At 44.9% G+C, this 24,795-nt stretch overlaps 1 protein-coding gene across 3 annotated transcripts in view; it reads left to right on the top strand.

Moving 5' to 3' along the window:
* LOC121279382 (adhesion G protein-coupled receptor B1-like) overlaps positions 1-24,795 on the top strand; it is a 188,917-nt gene that overhangs the window by 104,255 nt on the left and 59,867 nt on the right. For all 3 annotated transcript variants that reach the window (XM_041190586.1, XM_041190585.1, XM_041190583.1), the window contains one exon: positions 6,221-6,392. In XM_041190586.1, the coding sequence (XP_041046520.1) occupies positions 6,221-6,392 (172 nt within the window). The remainder of the gene's footprint in view (positions 1-6,220; positions 6,393-24,795) is intronic.

Genomic DNA, 24,795 nt, shown 5'->3' with positions numbered 1-24,795 from the left:
TCTCACCCTTAACCTTCCTGTGATTTTTATGACATTACTGCATTAATTGTCCATTAAGCTAGGCGCAGAAAGTTAAGACATGTAATTAACAGTGTAAGCACCCTTTTAATGATGTAATAATTAATAATGATTGCAATATACCTCTCTGGTCCAGATAGTGAACAATTAGAAGTCTAGAGTTTCATTCCTTCAAGAAATGAATTGTTGGAGATTTGAAAAAATGTTGAGTTTAAAAAAAAATTCCTTTTCTATGTTTCTCGCTCAAACCAATCTTACTTTTCCTCTCATTATTTCTCTTTCTGTAACTGATTTGATGTTTAATTCACCCACTTGAATCCCCGCTCCTTCCTGGCCCTTCCTTTCTTTATAACTCAACCCCTTAATCTCGTTGGTAAGGAGATACACTGTTTGCCCCAGTGTTCACCAAGGTGCCAGATGCCCTGTTGCCCTCGTCCCGCCATTTCTGCTCATAATTCCAGCAGCCTTGTGGGCCTGAAATGTTAAAATCTAAATATGTACAAACATGTCTGCACAACGGGACACACTGTGAGATTATGGGCTGGATTTTCATCCTTAAAGCAGGAAGCGAGAATCGGGAAATTTCCTGTCTCAGTGCGCCAACCTCAGGAGAAAGTGACTGTACAGGCGAGAGTTTTCTTTATAATTCATTCATGGGGTGTGGGTATCACTGCCTAAGTAAGCATTTATTGCCCATCCCTGATTACCGTTGTTCAGAGGGCATTTAAAAGTCAACCATATTGCTGTGGATCTGGAGTCTTGTGTAGGCTAGAACAGGTAAGTATGGCAGATTTCCTTCCCTAAAGGACATTAGTGAACGTTATGGGTTTTTGCAATGATGGGTGATGGTTTCACGGGCTTTCATTGATTTCAAATTTCAATATCTTCTGTAGTGGGATTTGAACCCCAGAGCATTACATTGTGTCTCTGGAATACTAGTCTAGTGACAATACAACTACGCCACCACTTCCCTTTGTTCTAGAGGGTGTGGGTGCTAATCGGAATCAGGCCTGCTGTCCCCAGAAACTATGCAGAGGCAGCCACAGGGACTGCCTGGTGTGGAGGAGGGCTGTTTAAGAGGTCTGCCTCGGTGTTCTACGACTTTGTCCCAGTTACGATAAAAACAATAAAATAGAAAATAGCCTTCACTCCCCTTGCCCTCTTCATGCCAATTCATGATGTTTTATGGCCTCCAGCCCACCCCCTTTGACCCCCTCATACCCTCCATGCCAACCTACGGTACTTCAATGCCCATTTACCCAGTATATACTCTGTACAGAACCAATAAACCCTATTGTAACAATGTCACATGTGAAAAGGCTTGAAAAAACATTCATTCATAAATTTGTAACAAAAATCTCCTTTTACTATAGCCCTGTAAAAGTATCAATCAACCAGACCATTGAAGTATCAATAGCAGAAATTGCAGGCACTTGACAACTCTTTATCTTGGTAAATAAATATTGAGCAATTGAGAATTAGATCTAAGAAGAAAGCTGTCGATCAAGCAATATTTTCCCTTGGTTGCAGCTGTTTCACCAGCCTAATGGATGTCTGGGCTCTCAGCAAAGTCTCATTATGCATTGAAGATTCTACCACTCTTTATGTTATCATAACCACTATAATTTTGACGATTTGTTAAGTTACAATTTAACCTTTTCAGTTTCAGTGGAAAAAATCCCTAATGTCCCTTAACTGTAACTCATTAGATGAATTCAGGGGACAAGTCATAAAATGGATAGCAAACTGGCAACAAAACAAAACCAAGCATAGGCGTTAAGGGAAACTACTCAGACCGATAACACAAGAGCCATTCGTCCCTACAAGTCTGATCCATCATTCACTAAGATCATGGATGATCTTTGACCTTAACTTCACCTTCCCATATGATACCCACAACCTCCAGTTCCATTAGTATCCAAAAATCTAGCGTTGAATGTACTCAACGACTGAGAATCCACAACTCTCTGGCATAGAGAATTCCAAAGATTTGCAACCTTTTGAGTGAAGTGAATTTCTTCTCAACTCAGTCTGAAATTACCAATCCTTATTCTGAGATTGTGATCACTAAACATGCAGGGAAACAAGCCCCCTTAAAATATTAAATGGGGCTAAGTAGGTTAGTGTAGCTCTAGCATCAATCTCCTGGGAGCAGGCAGCGCATGGGCCACAACCTGCAGTGGCCTGTGTGGTGCTCTTCATTGATAGGATGGCTCGGTGAATCAACATAATTCTGTGTAGCAGTGCTCTCTGAATAAATTTTTCTCCCTTTATGTTTCAACTCACGTCTCCTCTCTTCTTCTGAATGCTTGGGAATGTAAGTCTAGTCTAGTCAGTCTCTTGTCAGGACATTCCCCTCATACCAGGAATCAGACCAGTGAACCCTCATTGCACTCACTTCATTGCACTCACTCCAAGGCAAGTCTGTTCTTCCTTAAATAAGGAAGCCAAAACTATATAGTCTTCTAGGTGTGGTCTCACCAAGGACCTAAATAGTTGCAGTAAGACTTCACCCTTGAAAGAGCCCAATTTTAACTCTGTGTAAGTGAATAGGTTTTTAGTGAGTTAAAATCAGGCCCTTATACTCTGGACCCTTTGTAGTAAAGGCTGAAGTACCACTTGTTTTCCTAATTGCTTGGTGCAGCTGCATGCTAACTTTCTATGATTCGCATACGAAGACACTTAGGTCTCTCTAAATACCAATATGTTCCAGTCTCTCATCATATTAAAATATTCTGCTTTTCTATTTCTCCAAAAAAAGTAGATACCTTCTTCTCCCAAGTTTCTATGTTTCTACTTTTCCATATTCCATCTTTCCATGCATTCTTGTCCACTCACTTTATCTATCTATATCCCTTTGCAGTTTCTTTGCGTCCTCACAACTTACTTTTCAACCTAACTTTGTATCATCAACAAAACTGGACACATTACGCTCCACTTACCTAAATCATTGACAGTGAATGTAAATAGCTGAGACCCAAGAGGCCCAAGCGCTGATCCTTGCAGTACCCCACTAATTCCAGCTAACCCAGATGATTCATTTATTCCTATTGTGTTTTCTGTCTGTTAACCAATCCTCTGACTATGCTAATATATTACCCATAATCCCATGGGTCCTAATTTTGTGTAATAAGCCCTTGTGTGGCACCTTGTCAAAACTTTTTTTTGAATCCAGTTACACTAAATCCATTGGTTCCCCTTTATCTACCCTGCTAATTATAACCTCAGAGATGCTCACAAATTGTCAGACATGCTTTCATAAATCTGTGTTGACTCTGCCGAATCATTTGATTTTCTAGATTCCCTGTTGCTATGTCCCCAATAATAGATTCTAGCATTTTCCCTACTGCTGGTGTCAGACTAGCTGGTTTACAGTTCCCTGTTTTCTCTCTCTCTCGGCCTGATGCTTTTCTGCTGCTCTGCTCTCAGCCTCACTCTTTGCTACTTGCAAAAGGTGGGAAGTAGTGTTTCATATACGAACACAATATACAAACATATGAATTATGAGCAGGTGTAGGCCACTCGGCCCTGCGAGCCTGCTCTGCCATTCAGTGAGAATGGTGGCTGATCGGATTGGAACCTCAACTCCACATTCCCGCCTACCCCCAATGGGTGCTGTTCACTATTTACATAAACAACTCATATTCTGGAATCGGAAGTGCAATTTATGGTAATCACCAAGTAGTTTGATAAAATACAAAATAAATTAGTAAACTTTGAGTATGAGCATATAATTTGCAAATTAATTTTAGTATAATTGATTTGATAATGTTCATTTTGGCAGGAAGTATAAGGAGAGTACATACTCCAAAGGGATTGGGGGGGACAGATATATAAATCACTAAAACTAGGGGAATAAAGCAACAGAAAAAAGCAAGCAACATACCAAAAACTGTAAACTCCAACTGTGACCAAATACACATATATGACCAAATACGCATATATGTTACATGTATGTACACATATATACACAGATACTGATAAAAATAAACATACATACAAAATATATGTTCCATTATTTGTCTACTGATTGCACAGCTACTTTGACAATACTTCCTTCTACCTTAGGAAAACACTTCCCAGTTTTTCAGTCCCTGTTCCATCTGTTTTGGCTATGCCACCTTCCACACCAGTACGTCTGGTATGTCTTCCTGTCTCCTCAACCCAGGAATTCCTTCCACCATGGTTGACAGGGCTTTGAACTGTGTCCATTTCCATGTCCTACACTTCTGTCCTCACCCCTTCCCCTCCCGTCCAGAACTCTGACAACCTTCCCCTTGACATCTTCCACCTACTGGCTACCACATCCAGCAAACCATCTCCTGACTTTTCCACCACCTCCGGTGTAATGCCACCACTAAACTCATCTTCCCCTTTCCTCCCCTCTCAGCATCTCAAAGGGACTGTTCCTGCACAACTTCTTTATCCCCAACATCTTCTCCCATTCCCATGGCACCCTTGCATGCAAGCACAGGAGATGCAACAGCAGCTCTTTGATCTCCTCTGTTCCCACTGTCCGGGAATCCAAACAGTTCTTTCAGGTGAAATAACTTGTACTGTTGTCAATTTAGTGTACTGTATTCACAGCTCATGATGTAGTCTCCTCTACATTGGGGAGACAATGGTGCAGTGGAAATGTCACTGAACTAGTAATCCAGAGACCCAGACTAATGTCCTGGGGACACCGGCTCAAATACCATCATGGCAGCTGGTGGAATTTAAATTCAATGAATTAATTTAAAACAAAATAGAATGAAAGCTAGTTTCATTAAAAGTGACCATGAAACCATCATTGATTGCCATAAAAACCCATCTGGTTTACTGATGCCCCTTAGAGAAGGAATTCTGCTAGCCTTCTTGTAGCTCCAGACCCATAGCAATGTGGTTGACTCTTAACTGCTGTCAGGGGACATTTAGAACCAAGGACAAATGTTGGCATTGCCAGAAACGCCCACATCCCATAAAAGAATTTCAGAAAGGGTGACCAAATGTAGATTGGCTGACTGCATTGCAGTACCTCCTTTTGATGTACACGCATTCCACTCCTGCTCTGTCCTCAGCCTCCAATGAAGCTCAACATAATTTTCAGGGACAGCACCTCAAATTTCGGAACTCAACATTGAGTACAACAATTTCAAGTCATAACTTCTGCTCACATTTTTTGTGGACCGCTGCTGTTGGTAATAATTCTGCTCTTTCCATTTGCAACCGTTTGGTTTGTCTTTTGTTTCTTCACATATCTCATTATCATCTCCTGCTGCCTTGCACCATTTTCCCTTTTGTCATTTAATCTCTCCTGCCTCCTACCCTATACAGACCTTTCCTTTTGTTCTTCCTTCCCTCCCCGTTACACCTTTACCTTCCCCAGCTCTACCGAAACATTAACTCTGCTCCTCTCTCCACAGATGCTGCCAGACCTGCTGAGTTTTTCCAGCATTTTCTGGTTTTATACCAAAAATGCACATTTTTTATTATAGGAAGTGATTGGACGTAGCAGGATAATGTAGAGTTGTGTAGATATGTTAAAATTTTACTTGATTACTTTAAGAAAGGGCAGGGAAAATCTTCACAGAATATTCCCTCTGGAGATTAAATGGAAGAAATGGATTTGATGAATCAGATCTTTTCCCATGTCCTTATTATATTATCGCATCTCACTGCTGGTAATGACATATCCTCCAGTTATTCAAAATGTATTTTAAGTATACCGAGTGCAACATGATTATGCTGCTTTATGAAGCTGTAGATGTTATTGGAGCAGTTATTATGGTAATAATCATTAGTATCTTGAGCGTAGAATGCATAAAATTGCATCAGAAAATAGACATTTAGAGGAAAAATGGACTTTCTCACTGATAGCTCTTCTTATACCAAGTTCTATTTTAATAAACCTTTCTGCTGATGGAATCAGTTATACCTTTTAGCTGAAATGAAACTAAAGGTATTTGTTGCAAATCTGAATGGTTTAGAGTGGCTTTTTCACCCCCGTTTTATACATAGGGAGCTACACAATCCTCAGTTTACCTCACTATAATGGGGATTTTAATTACGTTGCAATAATTGTTTGTTTGGCACTTCTGTTTTATTGTATTTGGATTATGTCTTAAACCGAGCCTTTGATGAATGATGTCAGTGACCTGGTACTCACAGAAGCCTTTTCTTAATTTCTCCCTAACATCTTTTCTTTTTCCCTCCTTGATAGGGCGTCTCTTTGGAGCTCTTGTGTTGTCCTACCACTTTTAGCATTGACTTGGATGTCTGCAGTGTTAGCCATCACAGATCGAAGATCAGCCCTCTTTCAGATCCTCTTTGCTGTCTTTGACTCTTTGGAAGGCTTTGTCATTGTAATGGTCCACTGCATTTTGAGAAGAGAGGTATGTCACATGGAAATACATGTGAGATTAAAGGGCAGGGGAAATGTTTTGCAGGGATAATGAAATGAAGTTCCTACATGTATGGATCTATCTTTAATTAACTGGAAGGGGAATAAAAATTGTGTGAAGTGGTGATGCCAATAGTGTGTTTGATTTACATGTGTTTCCTCTTAAATCTGGATGTGATATCTATTTTATATGTTTCAAAAATATACAGATAGGGCATCAAAGATTCCTGCCAATGACTGTAAGGTACTAATCAAGGATCTAGGTGACATTGAACACCACATGAGTAAAACTCAGTAGGTTTATATGATCTCAGCCCCCAAGGTCATTTCTTGTGACAATTCAGAGAGGCTGAGTACTTTGCTTCAGAAAGAGGTCACCCACACAGCACAGTAAGGGTTATTTCAGTCCAGTCAAAAGTTGGTCAAATCTGCTAAATGACATTGATCGTCTTCATTGTTTTGCAAGGCGTTTTTGCAGAAATAGCCCTCTGAAGTGCTTTCCAGTGGTTGATTTTTTCTGATTTGGAAGCCTTTTCCAGAATAAATGGTGGCACCTAATACTAATTTGTACGGTGCTTAAGGCTGGGAAGGAAAGTTAATGAATTGAAATGTCAGACAAAGTTAGGTTAGTTAAAGTTAAGGTATCAAAAGCAGAAAACGGAGAATGAAGATGAGGAAATGGCAGTGAAAGGGAAGACTAAGTGAGCAGAACAAAAATGTTTGAAATGGTTTTTATTTGTATTTAGAAATGGTGCATTTATTTTGGTTGCGTCAACAGTAATATTGTTATTCCTGTCATTCAGGTAACTTTTTTAAAATGTATATCTGTGTGTGTACCTAAATCAATTGAAAAGTTTTTTAAAATGACACATTCCCTGGAGGGATTGGCAGTCTGACGGTTTATATTATATATCCTCTCAACACACTTTCTGGAATGATTCTTAACGTGTCAAAACTTAAGGCTTTAATTGTAAGACAGTCGCTAAAAAAATCAGTAAAGAATTCAGAGAACATGTGGAACTGAGAACCACATGGAACATTTGAGATGAGTAACATGGACAAATTTGAGGGGAAGCTAGATAAGCACAAGGGAGAAAAAAATGTAGAAGGGTAAGCTGATAGGGTGAGACAAAATAAATCAAATGGAAGATAAAAAATAACGTGGGACAGAAAAACTGGCACTGTGCTGAATGGACTTTCTCTAAGTTGGTAAATTCTACGTAAAATACAGCAACAGCTATCAGTTTTGATGTCTGATATCGTATTATGGATGAATAAGTGTGATATGAGAGCTGTAAATGAATGTACTGAATGATAATGGAGTTATTAATTGGGAAGTTGATGTAGGTCAATGTGTATTAGATGTGTAAGATATTTAACAAACTGTGTTCGAAGAACCAGTTGTGTCACCAAAAGACTCTTGAGCAATTGTATTTTCTTGAGCTTCCCCTTAACTCAATAAGTCATAGTGTAGACTATAGTATGAACCAGAGTATGCATAACTGCTGGCAGTATGTTGATATACATAATGTTGGGGCCAATGTTATAGGGTCAACAATTAACAAATGAATTTCTTGCTGAAAAAAATACTATTTTAAATGAATGAAATTTTCTATGTTGTATGAATTAAATGTTTCTCGCCCTCGACTAGTAAAGATATGAAATGAAAACCAAAGAGAAAAATAAGTTATTTAGAAGAAGATGGCTGCTAGTTGGAGTGGCATTCTGATCAGAGTTCGCCTACACCCCCCAGTTCCTGGATGACAAATTCCCATAACTCTTGAGCAACATTAGCCTGAAGCAAAATGCAGGACCAAAGGTTTGGGTGAAGAAAGCTACCATACTCAGATCACATAGTACCTGCTAATAGCCAAACCAAGCACAACATTAATGGTATCCTTTCAGGTTTGTCTTATTTCCAGGTACAATATCTGAGGTCAAAGTGGACCACCAGCATACAAGGGGAAATAGTGTTCATGCGAGGAAGGGAATTTTAAAAAACATGTTGAAATAAAACTATTTTCTTGAACCCACTAAGTACTAAAAATCCTTCCTTTGTGGATTTTCATGCATGGTTTCCATCACATGGCATCTATAGAAATGATTCTCTGTACCTTTCCAATCCTGAATATTTTTAAGTAGTAAAACAGTACAATTCTGATTATTCTCTGAATAAATGGATTACATGTTTACTCGAATTACAGGTTTTGTTTTATTTTGAACACAACTGTTACATGCAATCTTAAGGGTTAATATTGCACAGTTTGTGATCCATTCTCTTAGAGGAAAACATGGATGAACTTTGCACTCAAGGGCAGAATTTTGTCCTCGTTGGTCGGGCTTAGCAGGGCAGCAGGACTGCGATTTCACACTGGCAGGCCAATTAAGTATGTACAGGAAAAGCTCCCTGAGGCACAGAGCTGCCTCAGGGAGATGAAGATTTTTAAAATAAAGAATTTTAAGGTGTTAAAAAACATGACCACTCATGTGACTGTCATATGAACAGGGACATGTTAGAAATTAGGACGAAATTTTTTTTTTAATGATGGATCAAAACCTCATCCCACCCACGGATGAGGTTTCGCAAAAAATGCGAAAGCCGCTTGGCCTTTTCGCCTGCCCGCCAACCGTAATGTTGGACAGGCAGCGAAAAGTTTCATTCAATTATATTGTTAATGGCCTTAATAAGCCTTTTAATTGTCAGCGGGCGCGCTGCCAACTCCCACACGTGCCCGCTGACTGAAATATCGTGCGAGTGCGCAGATGATGGCAGGACGCTCGCCCGATGTACCCTTGCCACCTATTTGACTCCTTCACCAGCCATTGCCCCAGGTTGAACTAGACTGTAACCCTGGCATCCAAAACAACCTTGACCACCATTTCCCATTGATCTAACAAAGCTCGTATCCTATTCTTCACCCTTTTACACTTGCAGACTTGAATTCTCCTGGTCCTCGAATTTAAAATTTCAAAATCTCTTCATAACCTTGCTCTTCGCTATCTCCCTAATCTCTTCCATCCCTACGTCCGCCACCCTCACCCAGCCCTCCTCGCAATACTCATAACCGAGAGAGAGACTGGGTAAGAGGGAGAACATACTGACCTAGCCACTTGAAGTGGGACGCACCTTACAACAAATAATTGATATTAGTCAATGAATTCAGTTGAGTTTAAACAGAGTTAGAAAAGAAGAGAAACTGAGGAAATAATGATAATGAATGAGAAAATGGTAAAGAAAGATCAGAATGAAGTGTGACCTCTTATACATGGATCTAGCCTGGGCAATTATGCCTCCAGTCAGACCCCATATTTCAGATTGCCCTCTCTAAAGCTCCCTGCAGCTACGCCTCCCTCTCCTCCTCTAAGACCCTCCTTAAAAATGCATATTGTTAACGTAGCATTTGTTCATTTTTCTTAAAACCTTTGGGTGGAATCGTACCGGATTTGCACAAAGTGCAGGAGCAGACAGGATAAAGGACGTTTTATCCTACGGCGGCTTTTCACACCCTAACGTCCCGTTCCTGGCGCGTTCTACCTCATTAATAATGTGTTCACAGGGAACACGCTGGATCGCTCGGATTGTCCACTACATCAATGACCTCAGCACTTCCTCGCTCAGGGCGCCATATTTAAGGCACAGTGGAGCGATTGCCTACTTCATGTCTACAGACTAGGACTTCTCTAGGGGACAGATGGCCCCAGAAAGCAAAGAAGACGGCAGACCTCAAATTTAGTGCCGCCTTTCTGGGTGCCTGCTGGACACAGTGGAAGACCGCCTCGATGTCCTCTAACCCTGCTCTGGTCGCAGGAGGACCACGAGAGTTACCAGTCCGACCTGGGAGACAGTGGCAGTAGTGGTCACTGCCACTGGAGCATAGAGGACATCAGCCATCCAGTGCAGGAAGAGGATGAATGCTCTCATCTGTTCAGCCAGGGTAAGTAAACCACATCATCACTCTTAACTCACACACTTACAAACACATCACACTTCCACAGGGATCTCACATCTCAAAGGGACAACACTGCTAACTCTCACACACATCCTCACATCTCCATCAGACACATATCCTCTGGAACTCACGTCCTCATCCCGTCTGTGGCTCCGCTCACTACACAAACATTCTGTGTCGTGCCATTTGTCTTGCTCACACACTCTCTCCGTCTGTTTTAATGCAGGAGGAGCTGGCTCACAACAGCAGGACAAGCTCCCAGACGGAGGTGGAATGGCCCAGATGAGGGCCCTCACTCATTTTGGCGAACGTGCCATCGTGCTGACTGCTGAGGACGTGGACCATGCCTGTGGCAACGGTGAGGTTGGCGGCAAACACCCACGTCAGAATCCTGCACCACATCATCCATCTCTCAATGCAACTGTGAGTGCTCTCTCTCTCCCACTTTTGACTCTGCTGCCATGCACTAATTATCTTTAGTTTTGTTCACAGGGAGCTCTGCCAAGCGACCGACACCCTCAGTCAGCCAATCCCTCACCTCCATCCAGGCCCTCACCTCCAGCCAAGAGGACACCTCCTCCAACGAATAGCTGGAAATAAGCAGCCTGGAAGACCCGTCACAGTGCTTACCCACACCCTCCACCAGCGCAGAGACACACACCTCAGACCTAAAGCAGGCTCGGGTTCACAATCTGGTGGTTACCGTAGCAGGAGGAAGCAGGTTCAACCAAGCTCCCCGGCACTCGGAGGGCTGCTGGGGAAGACGCATCTTTGAGGCCGGAGTCAGATGACGAGCATCAGGATTCAGTCTTCCAACTTATTGTGGAAAGTCAGCAGAAGTTGGGGGAATATCACGCAGAGCTGATGGAATCCTTCAACAGAGTGTCATGTGAGTCAGAGGAATGTGCCCACCTACACTCTGAATAAGTGTTGCCCACATGTGTACGCATGGGGGTCTCCATGGGAAGGATGGTGGATGCCATGGAGACCCTGGTCCAGCAGAATGCGGAGATGTGCAAAGGCCTGCACTCCATCGTGGTAGCCATGGATGAGTTCCTGCAGTGGCAACACGAGGGAAACGGGACACCTCAACATCCCTCCAGGTGCTTCCACCCTTCAAGGAGTCAGGTGGGGACCCTCAGATACCCGAAGGGAGGAGGAACGGCAACTGGACACCCCTGGGTCACCCACTCCAGGAATCTCAGAAGTTGTCCTTTCCCTCCGAGCCCCCTTTGCCTGTGAACCCCCTTCAACCTGATCCTCTGTCACCACAGAGGGAGTAGCTGGCCGACAGGAGGACAGCCAAAGCAAAAGCCTCAAGTTCGGCTCTCCTGAGGCTGCATGCCAAAGTCATCAGAGGCAACAGGGCCAACCATTGCACAAGTTGTCTCCACCCTTGCTGCGGATGTCAGGGCAGCACCTAGGAGAAGTAGGCCTAGAAAGGTTAAGAATTTCTGATCACAACTGGTTGCACAGGTGAACGCATTTTGTCACTTTATAATTTGAAAATATATTCACTATCACTGAATAATGTGTAATGTTAAATTTCAACTTCATTTACAGGCTTTGCCAGTCCTTCGCCCTGCATACCCCCCACTGGCAGTTCAGCTGCACACAGCTGGACCACGAGTGATTCTGGAGGGAGAAGTGTGTGTGTGGCAGAGCCTTTCAGAGCCTCAGGCAAGCACTCTCCCACGCACCCAGAGCCTTCCTCCATCACACTCATCTCACTGTCCCGAGCATTTTCAATGCTGCCTGTTGGGGTTCTCTCGCAATTGTCCATCTGAGCTGACCTCCATCTCCACCCACCCACTGATCATACTCCCATGCAGCACCGGTGCCGTCCAACAGGAGGCTCTGCTCACTTTTGATTTGACAAAGATGGTCGTAGTCAAGCTTATGGTAAGCTCCCCCATCCTTTCCCCTCCCTCAGTCACTCATGTCCTTTCCCCCATCAACACCACCCCCACCCACCCCTCCCCCCCATGCCCCCAGCTCCTTGGCTTCAAATTCCACCTCCTCACCGTCACCTACCAACCTGCACCCTTTTCTTTCCAGGAAGTCCAGGTTCCTACCTTCCTGAGAATCCCACCCCATCCACATTGACCTTCCTGAACCCCTCCCTCATTACCCCGCTGAGTTCCTCCACCCCCACCTGAATTCCTTGCCCCCTCCGAACTCCTTCCCTTACACCTTCCTCCCCCCCTTACACCTACCTCCCCACTTACCACATTCTCCCCCGTTACACCCTCCTCCCCCATACACCCTCCTCCCCACTCCCAACCTCACCACCCCCCCCGATACTTCCATCAGCTAACCCCTCCCACTGCAATCTCACCCCCCCATGACTCCTTCATTCACCTACTCCCAACTCCCAACCTCACATTCCCTGACACCTTTGACTCCCCCCCACTCCACCTCTCCAACCTCACCCTCCCACTCTGGTACACCTTCCTCTCCCACTCACAGCTGAAGCTTCCTGTCTGCCCCCCCCCACTTGCCGATCATCCATAGCAGCCCATGGCTAAGACCATGATGTTCCAAAACAGACCCCAGACATCAACAAGACCTCCCACCTTCTGAGACCTGCTTTGCGGCGGTGCCATGTCCATGAGAATCCATCAAGCATGCGATGCAGGTGTTCCTCCAGGATCTGGTAGCTGTCAGGCTCCAGCATCTTCTGCTCCTCGGGTTTACGAGATTTGAGCAAGGCCCTAATGGCAAGTCCCGACTTCTGCACGTCACGCTTGTCCCGACATGTTCTGGGCCAGCGTGTTTTCCCGCTGGCGTAACGTTAAATCTGGCATAGGGGAATGCAAAGCGGGTTCATGCTGACCTCTAGCGGGATTGGCATTCTACTATGGCAGACACCACCGGATGAAAGTGATTTTTGGCCTTTTCGCATATTGTGCCTCCTCGTCCTCCAGAAGGCCCAACGCCAATGGAGCTGGAAAATTCCGGCCTTTATCTTTGTCTCATCATCTATTAACTAGCAACATAACATGATCATTTCTTTGTATTGTGTTTAAATTCAGTCGCATAAAACAATACTTTGGGGCGACATTTCTGTGCCTATATTGAGATAAAACTCTCAGAATATTTCGTAACATTTGAATAAATTGCTGGGATTTTTCTGTGCTGTTCAAAGAATTCAGCACAATTTTCATCTCTTGATAACTCGCACGAATCCTTGAGTTAACAAAAGCAAGCCAAGCAGCCATTTTGAATTTAGCTCACTTATGTACTAAATGCTGATTTAGATATAGGCCTCTCCAGTTTTAAACTTTCAACTCTGACAAGCAAATATTGGCTTTTTTTAAATAATTGGAGGGTTCAGCAATTGACTCATAATATCATTTCTCAGTGAAATCAACTGTCGAAGATGTCTGATTTCACATTCTGCATTTAAAGAGAGAGCTTACTGAATGTCTTGCCCTTAATTTCTAAACGCTACAAAGAAAAATACAGTGTACTAAGCAACCTGTTGTGAGAAGTTATGTAATACTAGTTTCAGGCGTTTTATATAGATGTGAAATTTTGCTTCAGTGATACAATATGTGAGCCATAGGCTTTTCTTTTCAAAAGCTCTTCAAGCATTCCCTTTGACATGAAAGAATGGAGTCTCACAGTCAAAATAACTTTCCATAGAGCCATAGAATGATACTGTACAGAAGGCCAGTCAACCCATCATGCCCATTTTGACTCGTTGGAAGAGCCATCCAATTATTCCTACTCCCTTACTCTTTCCCTATAGCTCTGCAATTTTTCCCTTTTCAAGTATTTATCAAATTCCTTTTTGAATGTTATTATGGAATCTGCTTCCACCATGCTTTCAGATCACTGTGTGAAAACACATCTCCTCATTTTCTGGTTCATGCATCTGGTTATTTTGTCAAATACCTTCAATTTTATTTCCTCTGGTCATGGACCCTTCTGTCATTGGAAACAGTTTCTCCTTATTTACTGTATCAAAATCCTTCAAGATTTTGAAGACCACTATCAAATCTCCCCTTAACCTTCTCTAAGGAAAACAACCCCAGTCCCTCTAGCTTCTCCACTGACTGACGTTATTCGGTCCAAGCACCTTTAAAGTAAATCTCCTCTGCTCCTGATCTAAGGCCTTGCTACCCTTTCTAAATTGTGGTGCCCTGAATTGGCCACAGTACTCCACGGGGGGCATAACCAATGTTTTGTAAAGGCATGGCATAACTTCCCATGCTTTTGTTATCTATTAAGGATTTAGTAGGCCTTCATAGCAACCTACTTATCTTGCCATCTTCGAAGACCTGTATAAGTTTACCTAAGGTCTGTCTGTTTTTGCACCCCTTTCAAATGGAATCATTCACTATGTTGGCTCTCCTCATTCTTCCTGTCAAAAATGGATCATTTCGCTGGGTTAAATTTCATCTGCCACATGTATGCCCATTGAACCAGTCTGTTTTTGTCCTCCTGAACTCTATTACCATCCTCCACACTGTTTACTACATTTCCAAGTTGCTGGATGGAATTTAATGCCCTCCCCCATGGTGAGGCAGGAGGATGGTGGGTGGGAATCCTGCTATCTATCCATCTCCGCCCCGATTAATGCCCAGTTAAGGAACCCATCCCACGGCCTCTGATATTCACCCAGCAGTGGGCAGGGTGCTTGCCATGCAGAGAGCACAACAAGCAAGCCCATGCGAGGTTGCTTGAAGGCTCCCAAAGAGGGAAGGTGTAGGGGGTCTCGTTCAAAGGCAGTCATTTCCTGATAAAGCAACCTGGCATCTGGGAGGGAGGGAACCTGCTGAGGTCCACCAGCCTTCCTTGCTGCTGTCTCTTATCAACATCCTGGGGTTTAACATTGACCAGAAACTGAACTGGACCATACATATAAATACTGTGGCTACAAGAGTAGGTCAGAGACTAGGAATTCTGTGTCAAGTAACCCACTTCATGACTCCCTAAAGTCTGCCCTCCATCTACAAGGCACAGGTCAGGAGTGTGATGGAAAACGCTCCACTTCCTTGGCTGAGTGCAGCTCCAACAACACTCAAGAAGCTTGACACCGTCCAGGATAAAACAACCCACTTGATTGGTACCCCTTCCACAAACATTCACTCCCTCCACCACTGACGAACAGTGTGTATCATCTACAAGATGCAATGTAGAAACTCATTAAGGCTCCTTAGGAGCACCTTCCAAACCCACGCCCACTACAACCTAGAAGGGCGAGGGCAGCAGACACTTGAACACCACCTGCTGGAAGTTCCCCTCCGAGCCACACACCATCCTAACTTGGAAATATATCACTGTTCCTTCACTGTCGCTGGATCAAAATCCTGGAATACCCTCCATAACAGCAGTGTGGGTGTACCTACACCACATGGACTGCAGTGGTTCAAGAAGGCAGCTCATCACCACCTTCTCAAGGGATGGGCAAATGAACACAAATAATTCCCCACACCCCCCCACGTTTTCACTCACCTGTGCCCGGGGATCCAGTGAAGAACCTAGGCCTTGGGCGGGTGCAGTAACAGGCAGCAGCTGCTCCCTCTCCAGTGACACTACCATTCAATTGAGCTGATGGCTTCTGATTGGGACAGAGATAGGGAAATTTCTGCACTTAAACGTACCCTGGAGGACCATGGATACTCAGACCTTGAGCATATTTAAAATTGAGATCGATAGATCTTGGGGAGCTAAAAGAATCAAGGGACATGAAAATAGGGCAGGAAAGTGGACGTGGGAGTTCAGCCATGATCTTATTGAATGGCCGAGCAGGCCTGCAGGGCTCTAAAGCTGATTCCTGCTCCTACTACTTCTGTCCTTACCCTATGCACAAGCTGGCTGCCATGTTTCCCTGCTTAAGTGCTGTCACTGAACTTTAGAATAATAAAACGTGTGTGAGGCCCTTTGGAACACCATGAGAAACGTGATGAGGTTGTATAAATTCAAATGTTTTCTTCTTCCTTTCAGAAACAGGTACCTCCTTCCAAATCACAGAGGCACTTTCGCCCTGTGAACCCACTGCCTTCTAGCTGGGGGGCAGTTACTAAAACTGATTTCAAGAGAGATCTGCTGACGTCATTCAAGTACATTCATTAAACAACAGCGCTATCGTGCACTTCTCATTTAAGATGATTGTCAATTCACCTCTGCTCGCCTAGCCAGATTCACTGGCCACAGCACTTACTAAGGCCCGCCAACAGGGAATCATGATGCACGACTAACATGGGCCCATTGCATCTGATGTAGGCAGCACACCAACTTCATGTTGCCTGCTAGTTTACACGATTGTAACATGCGGTGAGTGCTGATGAATGTCTGCACGCTACATGTGGGGGTGGGGAGGCGTGCATGCGCACAATCATGAGAGGCTGCTTCAAGTGAAAGCTCAGTTGCACTACTTAAAGCCAGTCCGCACTCCTGAAGGGGGGAGTTGCATTTTAGGTGGGACAGGTGCAGAAAGTAATTATAAATGTTAGCATGATGTGGAAAAGAATGGCACGACTTGGTGGAGAACGAGCTCAAGATTTTCTGATATTGCAGTGGAGAAGAGATGCCATCTATCCACATGGAGCTTAAAAGACAAACTTTGCGAAGGCACTGGCACCAGATATTTGTCACTGTTAGTATTTCGGCCCCAAGGACCTAGATACAGTACCACAAGAAGTTCAACGAGTGGTCAAGATCAGTGAATGTAGCTTCAAATGCCATTTCCTACCAACTGCACCACTATCCTTCACAGTGATCAATTCACCATACCCCTCTCTTTGACCTGTCAATCAACGATCTCGTATCAAATCACCACTCATGCCTAACATTCATAGCTTCACCTCATTCTACGCACTCAGCACTGTTGCAAGACTTACGCCTATATCTCATAGCTTGAACATACTGCCAGATATTCAACCATGCCTGCCATATCAACCAGACAGATTTGCACCACACTCACTGACACACTTCCCGCTCTCTTGCAGGACAATGTGGTGCATAAACAGGCACAGCAGCATTTAAACAGTAGGAGGCAGGCATGGCTGCATGTCCTCAATCAACCCCATGGAGGAGATGGTGCTGTCCGTCATTGGAGTGATCATGACTGAGGCTGTGGTCAGCAGCAGGGTTGAAACTATCAAACATGATGGAATGCTCATAACTAATCCACCTTCTCATATACAGCTTTTCCCTCATCTGAAAACCTTTTCTAATTTACAAGCTGCAGATGATGGAGGCCTGTACCCTTTCCGTCCACCGCTCCCCCGCCTCAACACTAGCCTGTGGCCTTCTCCTTTAAGATATCAAAAGAACCATAACCTACCCACCTGTGGTGGAAGAGCAACAAGTGGAGACAAAAGAATGGATTGATGAAGAAGACATGCTATCTCACTTGCAGCCAGCTCTCTACTGACATTGCATGTATGTTAGAGGATAATTTAGAACCCGGATATGCATGTCGTGAGTCAGCGGACATGAACAGCCTGTAGCCAGGGCAGGGGTCAAGGGTAGTGCAAATGCCAGTTCACTGGAAGGTGAGGTCGCACACAAATTCTGCTGAAGAGGACTCAGGTGAGGAATTTGATGTGGCAGCCTACAGAAGAAGGCTGATGGGTATTCGCAATGAAAATGTTCAGTGCATTGGCACTATCAGAAAGGCTGTGATCAGTGTCAAGGAGCATGGAGGAGCCTGGCACTAACTTGGCACAGGGCTTTGCGCAGAGCTTGGATTCCACCTTTTCCAGCGTGGAAGTGTTGGCCAACTATGATGCTGCACCTGATAGCATTTGTCTTGGCTTGCACTGCAGCAGAACCCACTCAACATTGGAATTCTACAGCGGTTGCTCAGATTCAAGCGATGCAAGTTCAGCTTTCTGCCATCATAGCTGTGTGCGCCAGTGTTCAGGGTGTCACAGTAGTCCAACAATCTTATCTTCTGACACATTAGGAGAATTGCGGCACCCGTCCCAGGGAGCGGCAGTGGCACAGTGGAACACAAGCTTGTTGTACTCTCAGGGTGACAGCATTTCTTCTCCCACCATTGCCGCTCTACAAGTGCCTTTTCTGTCAGCCAACCCGGACCACTGCCACCCTTACTGAGATGGTGCAGTCTGAAGCCAGGCCTTCTAGGACCAGGGCTGGCTGAGAACATCCTACATGGCCATCTTCAGTCTCTCCCAATGAAAGCCAGTATTCTACAGCCACTGGGGTGCATTGTGTAGGAGCACTAGAACAGACAAAGGCACATGGAAGACAAGCACTAAGGGAATTCACAAGGGTGATTAGTTGACATTTGTACGCAATAGACCATGCTTTGATTTATAAATTTGGTTTGGAATATTGATGTTCGTTTTTGAATGGCTTTTAATTTTGCATTGTGGCTAAGCAGAAGCTGGGCAGTCACAGAGGGAAGGTAGATGTGGGACTTCTGGTAAATGGGAACTGGGGTTGAGTTTTCTGGTAACACAGATGGAGGTGTCAGTTGTGTTCATTCTAGCCAGATAGGGACTGTGCTGGTTGCCTCCTCCCTTCCTACATTTACATCTGCTCCTTCTCTTCACCTACTCACTGTATCACTGGTGGCAGTGCTTTTCTGATGGCGATATTTTGAAGCACGCAGCAGACACATCTTTTCACAGGCTCTGCCGAATGCTGCAAGTCTCCTCCAGATTGGTCCAGGCAGTGGAAGTGTTGGTTAATCACCCCAGTGGTCGACAGTATCATTTTTATTATGGCAGCATAGCTTTCATTATATAGATGCTGTCTGTGTGTATGTGGGTTGTGCAGTAGAGTGTCATGTCATCAAAGCTGGTCATAGCGGTTCAAAGATAAATAGCAGAGTTAACTTCTCCAGAGTAAAGACATCATGAATGCTGCCAGGTGACCAGACATTGGTCTGCATGATGCATTGAAAATGGTCACTCATTAAGGAAGTGGAATTCCTTTTAATCCTAGTACATCTTGTGGAGTCTGCAAACCACCGTGCATGTTGTCAGTGGCATCCTGCATCAGGGGGAAGTGTGAAATCCTGATGATGTCATGTACCCACTCTGGCTGCTTGTGCCTGGAAGGGGAGAATGGGATTTCTTCAGCTGTCTTGGAATTCAGACTTTCAGTGGCTTCCTTTATGCAAAGGTGGATGGCAAACTGGGCAATGTTGCAAATACCACATGGAAGGAGACAAGCGTGTAAAGATTCATGGCCTCAGTTACCTTGACAGCCATGAGCAACGTCGTCTTCACCCTGCTCTGAGGCTGCAGCAGTTGACAAAATTCAATGAGGATGTTCTTAGTACGGCAGAGATGTCTGACACTGTTCCTCACTGAGGTTCAGGGAGAATAATTGGAACACAAGAAATAGGAGCAGGAGTAGACCATTGAACCATTGAGCCTGCTCCGAATTTCAATACGATCATGGCTAATCTTGGGTTCTAACTTCACATCCCTGCCCACTCCTCATATCCTTTAATTCTCCAAAAGACCAAAAATCTTTCTATCTCAAGCTTAAATGTATTCAGCAATGGAGCATGTACAATTCTCTGAGGTCGATAATTCCAAAGATTCACAACTGTTTGAATGAAGTAATTCTCCTCATCTCAGTCCTAAATGATCATCCCCTTATCCTGAGACTGTGCCCCTATGTTTTAGATTCTCTGACCAGTGGAAACCATCTCTTAGTGTCCACCCTATCAAGACCCTTCAGAATCCTGTGTGTTTCAGTGAGATTGCCTCATTTTCCTGAGGGCATAGGCCCAGTTTACTCAGCCTCTCATCATAGGAAACACTATCACCTTAGGGACCAAGTTAGTGAACCTTCGCTGTACTGCCTCCAAATGCAATTATATCCTTTCTTAAATGTGGAGACCAAAACTGCACACAGTTGGATTGGATGGCCAAACTTTCTGCTGAGAGCCCTTCTCCCCTTTTCTCCTCCCTCTTCCTGTAGTTTGCGCAGAATCCTCGAAGTCAGGACACAGCTGATCAGCAAATGCCACACCACTGTCTAGAGACCTGAAACAACCCTGCAGACCACCAAAACTTCTACAAACTCAACAATGACCGTAGAAATCAATCAGCAATGAATCTGACTGTAGTTGATAATCGTTTAATTAGAGCTTGTGGTGAGGATCCTTCCTGCTGTTGTACGCATGTTAAACTGCATGTGGTTAAGAGAGGGCTTTAGTTGGAGTGTTGAGCTCCAAAATGTCAGCACTGGCGTCAAATCAGTGCTCCATACTGATTTGCAACATGACCTGTTTACTCTGCATACTTCCGGTCAACCCTCCCTGCGTGCATCCTAATGTTCTCACTAACCTGACACAGCATCAGCAATGTGTGCAAGCTCACTGAGGAAACCATTTTGGAAGCAAAATGGCACTCGCGTGAAAACATTGGGCTCTATGGAACCCAATTTTGTAGCCAATAACTCCTGAAAGCCATTTTCCTCCATTCATTCATTCATTCATTCTTGCTTTTAAAACAAAGATTTCACGAGTAAGCAGGTGAGGAGAAGGTGCACAATGTGAAATTGGTTTTATTAACGCTTGTCTATTTCGGTTCGATGATTGCTCTTAGAGCACCAAATTGGCCTTCGTGGTATGGACGAACACTTGTCGGGTGAATTGTGTCGGATGCCATTTTGGTGCAAACATTATCACGTGAACCTGAATGCCCACCGTGAGTTTGCGGAGCAGGCAGATCCTGACTTCAGTCAGCGTTGAATGTTGATTTGATGCCAGGCGTGCCATTTTGAAGCACAATGCTGCAGCTAAGATCCTCGCTGAACCTCACACAGCTGAACATTCCTTCAGCAGCAGGAAGGAGCCCCACTCACCCTCTGCCCACCTGTGTCATTTAAAAGGATCAGCAGCTAGTAGTTGTTTGTTGATATCTTCTGGTTGTGGCAGCAATTCTAAAAGTCTCTGGTGCTTTCTGTAATTGCTTAATTTTGCAATGGTCCACGGGGAGTGAGGGTGGCAGCTGCTGAAGGACTTTTCACTGACTTCAAGGCCAGGATTTTATGGTCCCTTCTGCCTGGCAGGATATTATGGTCCCACCAAACTGAATGGAGATTTAAATTGTTCACCGCACCGAGCGGGGGAAACAAACCGCGGAGGGGCTGTAAATCCTGGCCCAAGTCTTCTGCACAAACTAGACACTCGCAGGCTTGAGTAGTGCAACATGAATTGGAGAATGGACAAGAAGCCATGTAGAGGAGGGTGAATAGGGCTCATAGGAAGAAGCCACATCCAGGGTCTTCAGGAGGCAGTTCTCCTATCTAAACCTCAGCAAGAAACAATCTATGAGATGTCTGCCCTTTGCCACCCACTATATGGCAACCAGCTGAGGAACAGCAGCATGAGAAGGAAGATGAAGAAGCGGGAAATGGGAGGAAACCTAGACAGTCCTTTTCTGCCTGAGATGCCTGTGAAGAACTCCTCCAAGTCTGAACCCAGTAACTGCAGTCCCAATTCCCCATTCAACACCTCACCTTCCCTCTGTCACTGACCATCAAGCACCCACTCGGCCACAATACAAAAATAAACTTAATCATATTTATAAATCAAATCATGCCATATTTCACACAAAAATCAACTAATCACCCTTATGCATTCTCTTAATGCCTGCCCTCCATCTGTCTTTGCCTGGTCTAATGCTCCTACATAGTTTCTACCCCAGTGGCAGCAGTACGACTGATGGAAGACTGCTGAATTTCAGTGGAGTAGGTAACAGATGGCCATGGAGAATGGCCTTGAGCAATTCTGGGCTTAGAAGGCCCGATTACACGCTGAACCATCTTGGCCAACCGTAGACAACAACAGTTTGGTCTGGCTGGCCGATGAGCAGCAGCAAGGGCACTGGCCTTGCAGCAGTGGTGGGAGAACAAGTGCTGTCATCCTGAGAGAAGACAGCAGGATCTGCTCCATGGAGCCACCCACCCAGGGTCATGCCTTAGCACGATGGTGGCAGTATGAATTCTCATGACGACAAACTGACCTGGCGTGACAGTTGTCTGAGCATCCACCGCAACTTGCACCTTACAACCTGGCACCACTCCAAGCTCCACACGAACCTCTGTGCCAAGTTGACGCTGGGTTCCTCTGCTCCAAGGTTTTGACCACAGACTCCCCAGTACACCAAGCGTTTAGTTGTGTGCTCCTTCGAAGTGCTCATTTGAATCCTCTGCACTGATACACATGTGCAACCTTGCCATGTGTCTCACCATATGCAAATCTTGCCTCAAATCGATCCTTTAAGCGATGCACAGTGTCAGCATCTGTGTTGGTGGCTCCAAGTGTGAAATCAAGAATTGGCGCTGTGTCTTGTCATCACTGTCATGTTAGTGTTTCTCCACTGCTCAGTCAGGTCAGCCCTCTTGGGTATCTGAAAGGGAAAAAGCACAAGGATAGGGTTGTGGTGAGGGATGGGAGGGCGGGAGAAATAAGAGGTCAATTCTTAGGTCATCTGCAGCTTTTAAATCATAAGGCATGAAAGATGAGGGGGATATGGGTTGTGAAAGGGAGGATTAGATACCAGGATTGCCGTCATCTTTGATTGATAAGTTCCAACACTGGCTACAGCTTCAACAATGGTCATCCCAATAATGACCAGTATCATCATCATGGGGATTAGGAGCTGCAGCCACGTCTGTCCGCCTCGTGTCCGCCTCGAGTTAACTCCCGCTGCCTTTGATTATGTGTCAAATTGTTCTTCAAGAGAGAAGTATGTGTTCCAGTGAGTGTGGGGCAATGTGTTTGGGCGATGGTCCTGCCATAGTTGAAAAGCTGGCAATGTGTGCAGGCTCTGAGGTGTGAGTGTGAAGTTTGCAGCAGCGTTAAGTGTTTCAGGTGAGGCAATGTGTATGAATTTTAGATATGAGTGCTGCTTGATAAAGATTGTTGGCTGGTGAGAAATGGGAGCATAGCGAAATGAGCAGTCGGATGATTCACTGATCATCTTGTGAGGTCATTGAACTTCTTATAGTACTGCATCCAGGTCAGCAGGGCTGGACTCCTGGCATTGACCTCCACAACTATCCACCCCCTTATGAACTTGTGTCTGCCCCCTGCAGATACATCACATTGCTCCTACTTTCCACCTCCTCTACCAAGGCCTCCAGGGCAGCTTCGGAAAACTTTGGGTCCAGTACTTTCCCGTGTTGTCATTCTTCACGGTTTCCCAGGTCAAATTCAGTTCCTGCATCACTGCCAACACCTGCTCCAGTCACAACGCTTGTCCCCTTTCAGGGCCGCAGAACAGTGATGCTCGGAAACTATGATTCTGGGCTCCCTACTGATGTGTGCAGCCCATGTACAATATGGTTCGCACAGGCTGTGTGGCCCAGTCATTCAAATAAGCAAACAGCACAAGTTGGTGTGTTTTACATTGAGTCATCGGCTAATTGAGCATCACAATCTGCATGTGAGTTTTTTGCGGCTATCCAGTGCAGCCGCTCTGCAGACCAACATTTTGATGGTTTGTTCAGAGGTGAACTCAGTGGCTCTAACTGAGAGTAACTGAGGAGGGGTCAAACTTTGGGACTTAGGGCAGAATTTTATGGTCCCCTGTGGGAAGGTTTGGAGGCAGGGGTGCACGTACAATTCTCTGGGTGGCTTTCTTGCTTCCTCCCCACCCGTCCCCGGCCTCACCGCGATTTTATGCCCCAAATGATATCACAATTTTTTGGTCGGCGGGAGGGACAACAGATTGAAAGCTCAGAAGGTTAGTCTGCTCAGTCCTTAGGCAGGAAAGGCAGTGTGCCTTGTTTACAGGCCCCCTTTTCTGATCAACTTCTACCCACCCCCCTGCCCCCACCAAGGTCTTCACCCCACCCCCCAGGAGTCCCCTCTTTCTCCCCACCCAGCTTTTCTCTTTGCAGTCCCTGAATACAGTCCCAGCAATGGCCACCACTGCTGGGACCAGAGAGATGCCGGCCATTCAGATGGCCAGCAGCTCTGGGTGGTGGGACTTCCTTCCCGAATGGGAGAAGAAGGCCTGTTTCCAGCCATTTAATGCTCCTCAGGACTGCGGGGGAGCCATCCGGATTGGGGGTGAGCTCCCCACCGACTTTTGCAGTGACAGGGTTCAGAAACCTGTCGCCTGTTAAATTTTTCCCTTGGAGAAGACGTGCAGTTATTACCACTTTTATCTTCTGCCCTATATTCCACCAGAAGTGAGAGGGTGTAAGAATCACCAGGCCCAGCAAAAACACTACCATGTAAATGATGGATTTAGACCAAGGTCACAGGAACAAGAGTAGGTCATTCAGCCCCTTGAGCCCTTCTGCCATTCAGTTAGATCATGGCTGTTCATTACCTCACATCAATTTACCTGCCTCTGCTTAAAATCCCTTACTTCATAAAAGTCTTTTCAATCTCAACCTTGAAAATTTTAGTTGACCCAGCATCCATAGCCTTTTGGAGAGTGAATTCCGGATTCCCTCTGCCCTTGCATTAAAACCATATGTAATTTC

Source organism: Carcharodon carcharias, chromosome 6 (genome assembly GCF_017639515.1).
Source record: "Carcharodon carcharias isolate sCarCar2 chromosome 6, sCarCar2.pri, whole genome shotgun sequence".
In the NCBI taxonomy this organism is placed as follows: Eukaryota; Metazoa; Chordata; class Chondrichthyes; order Lamniformes; family Lamnidae; genus Carcharodon; species Carcharodon carcharias.
Note: the sequence above shows the minus strand (reverse complement) of the source record. Positions and strands in the feature narration are given on the sequence as shown.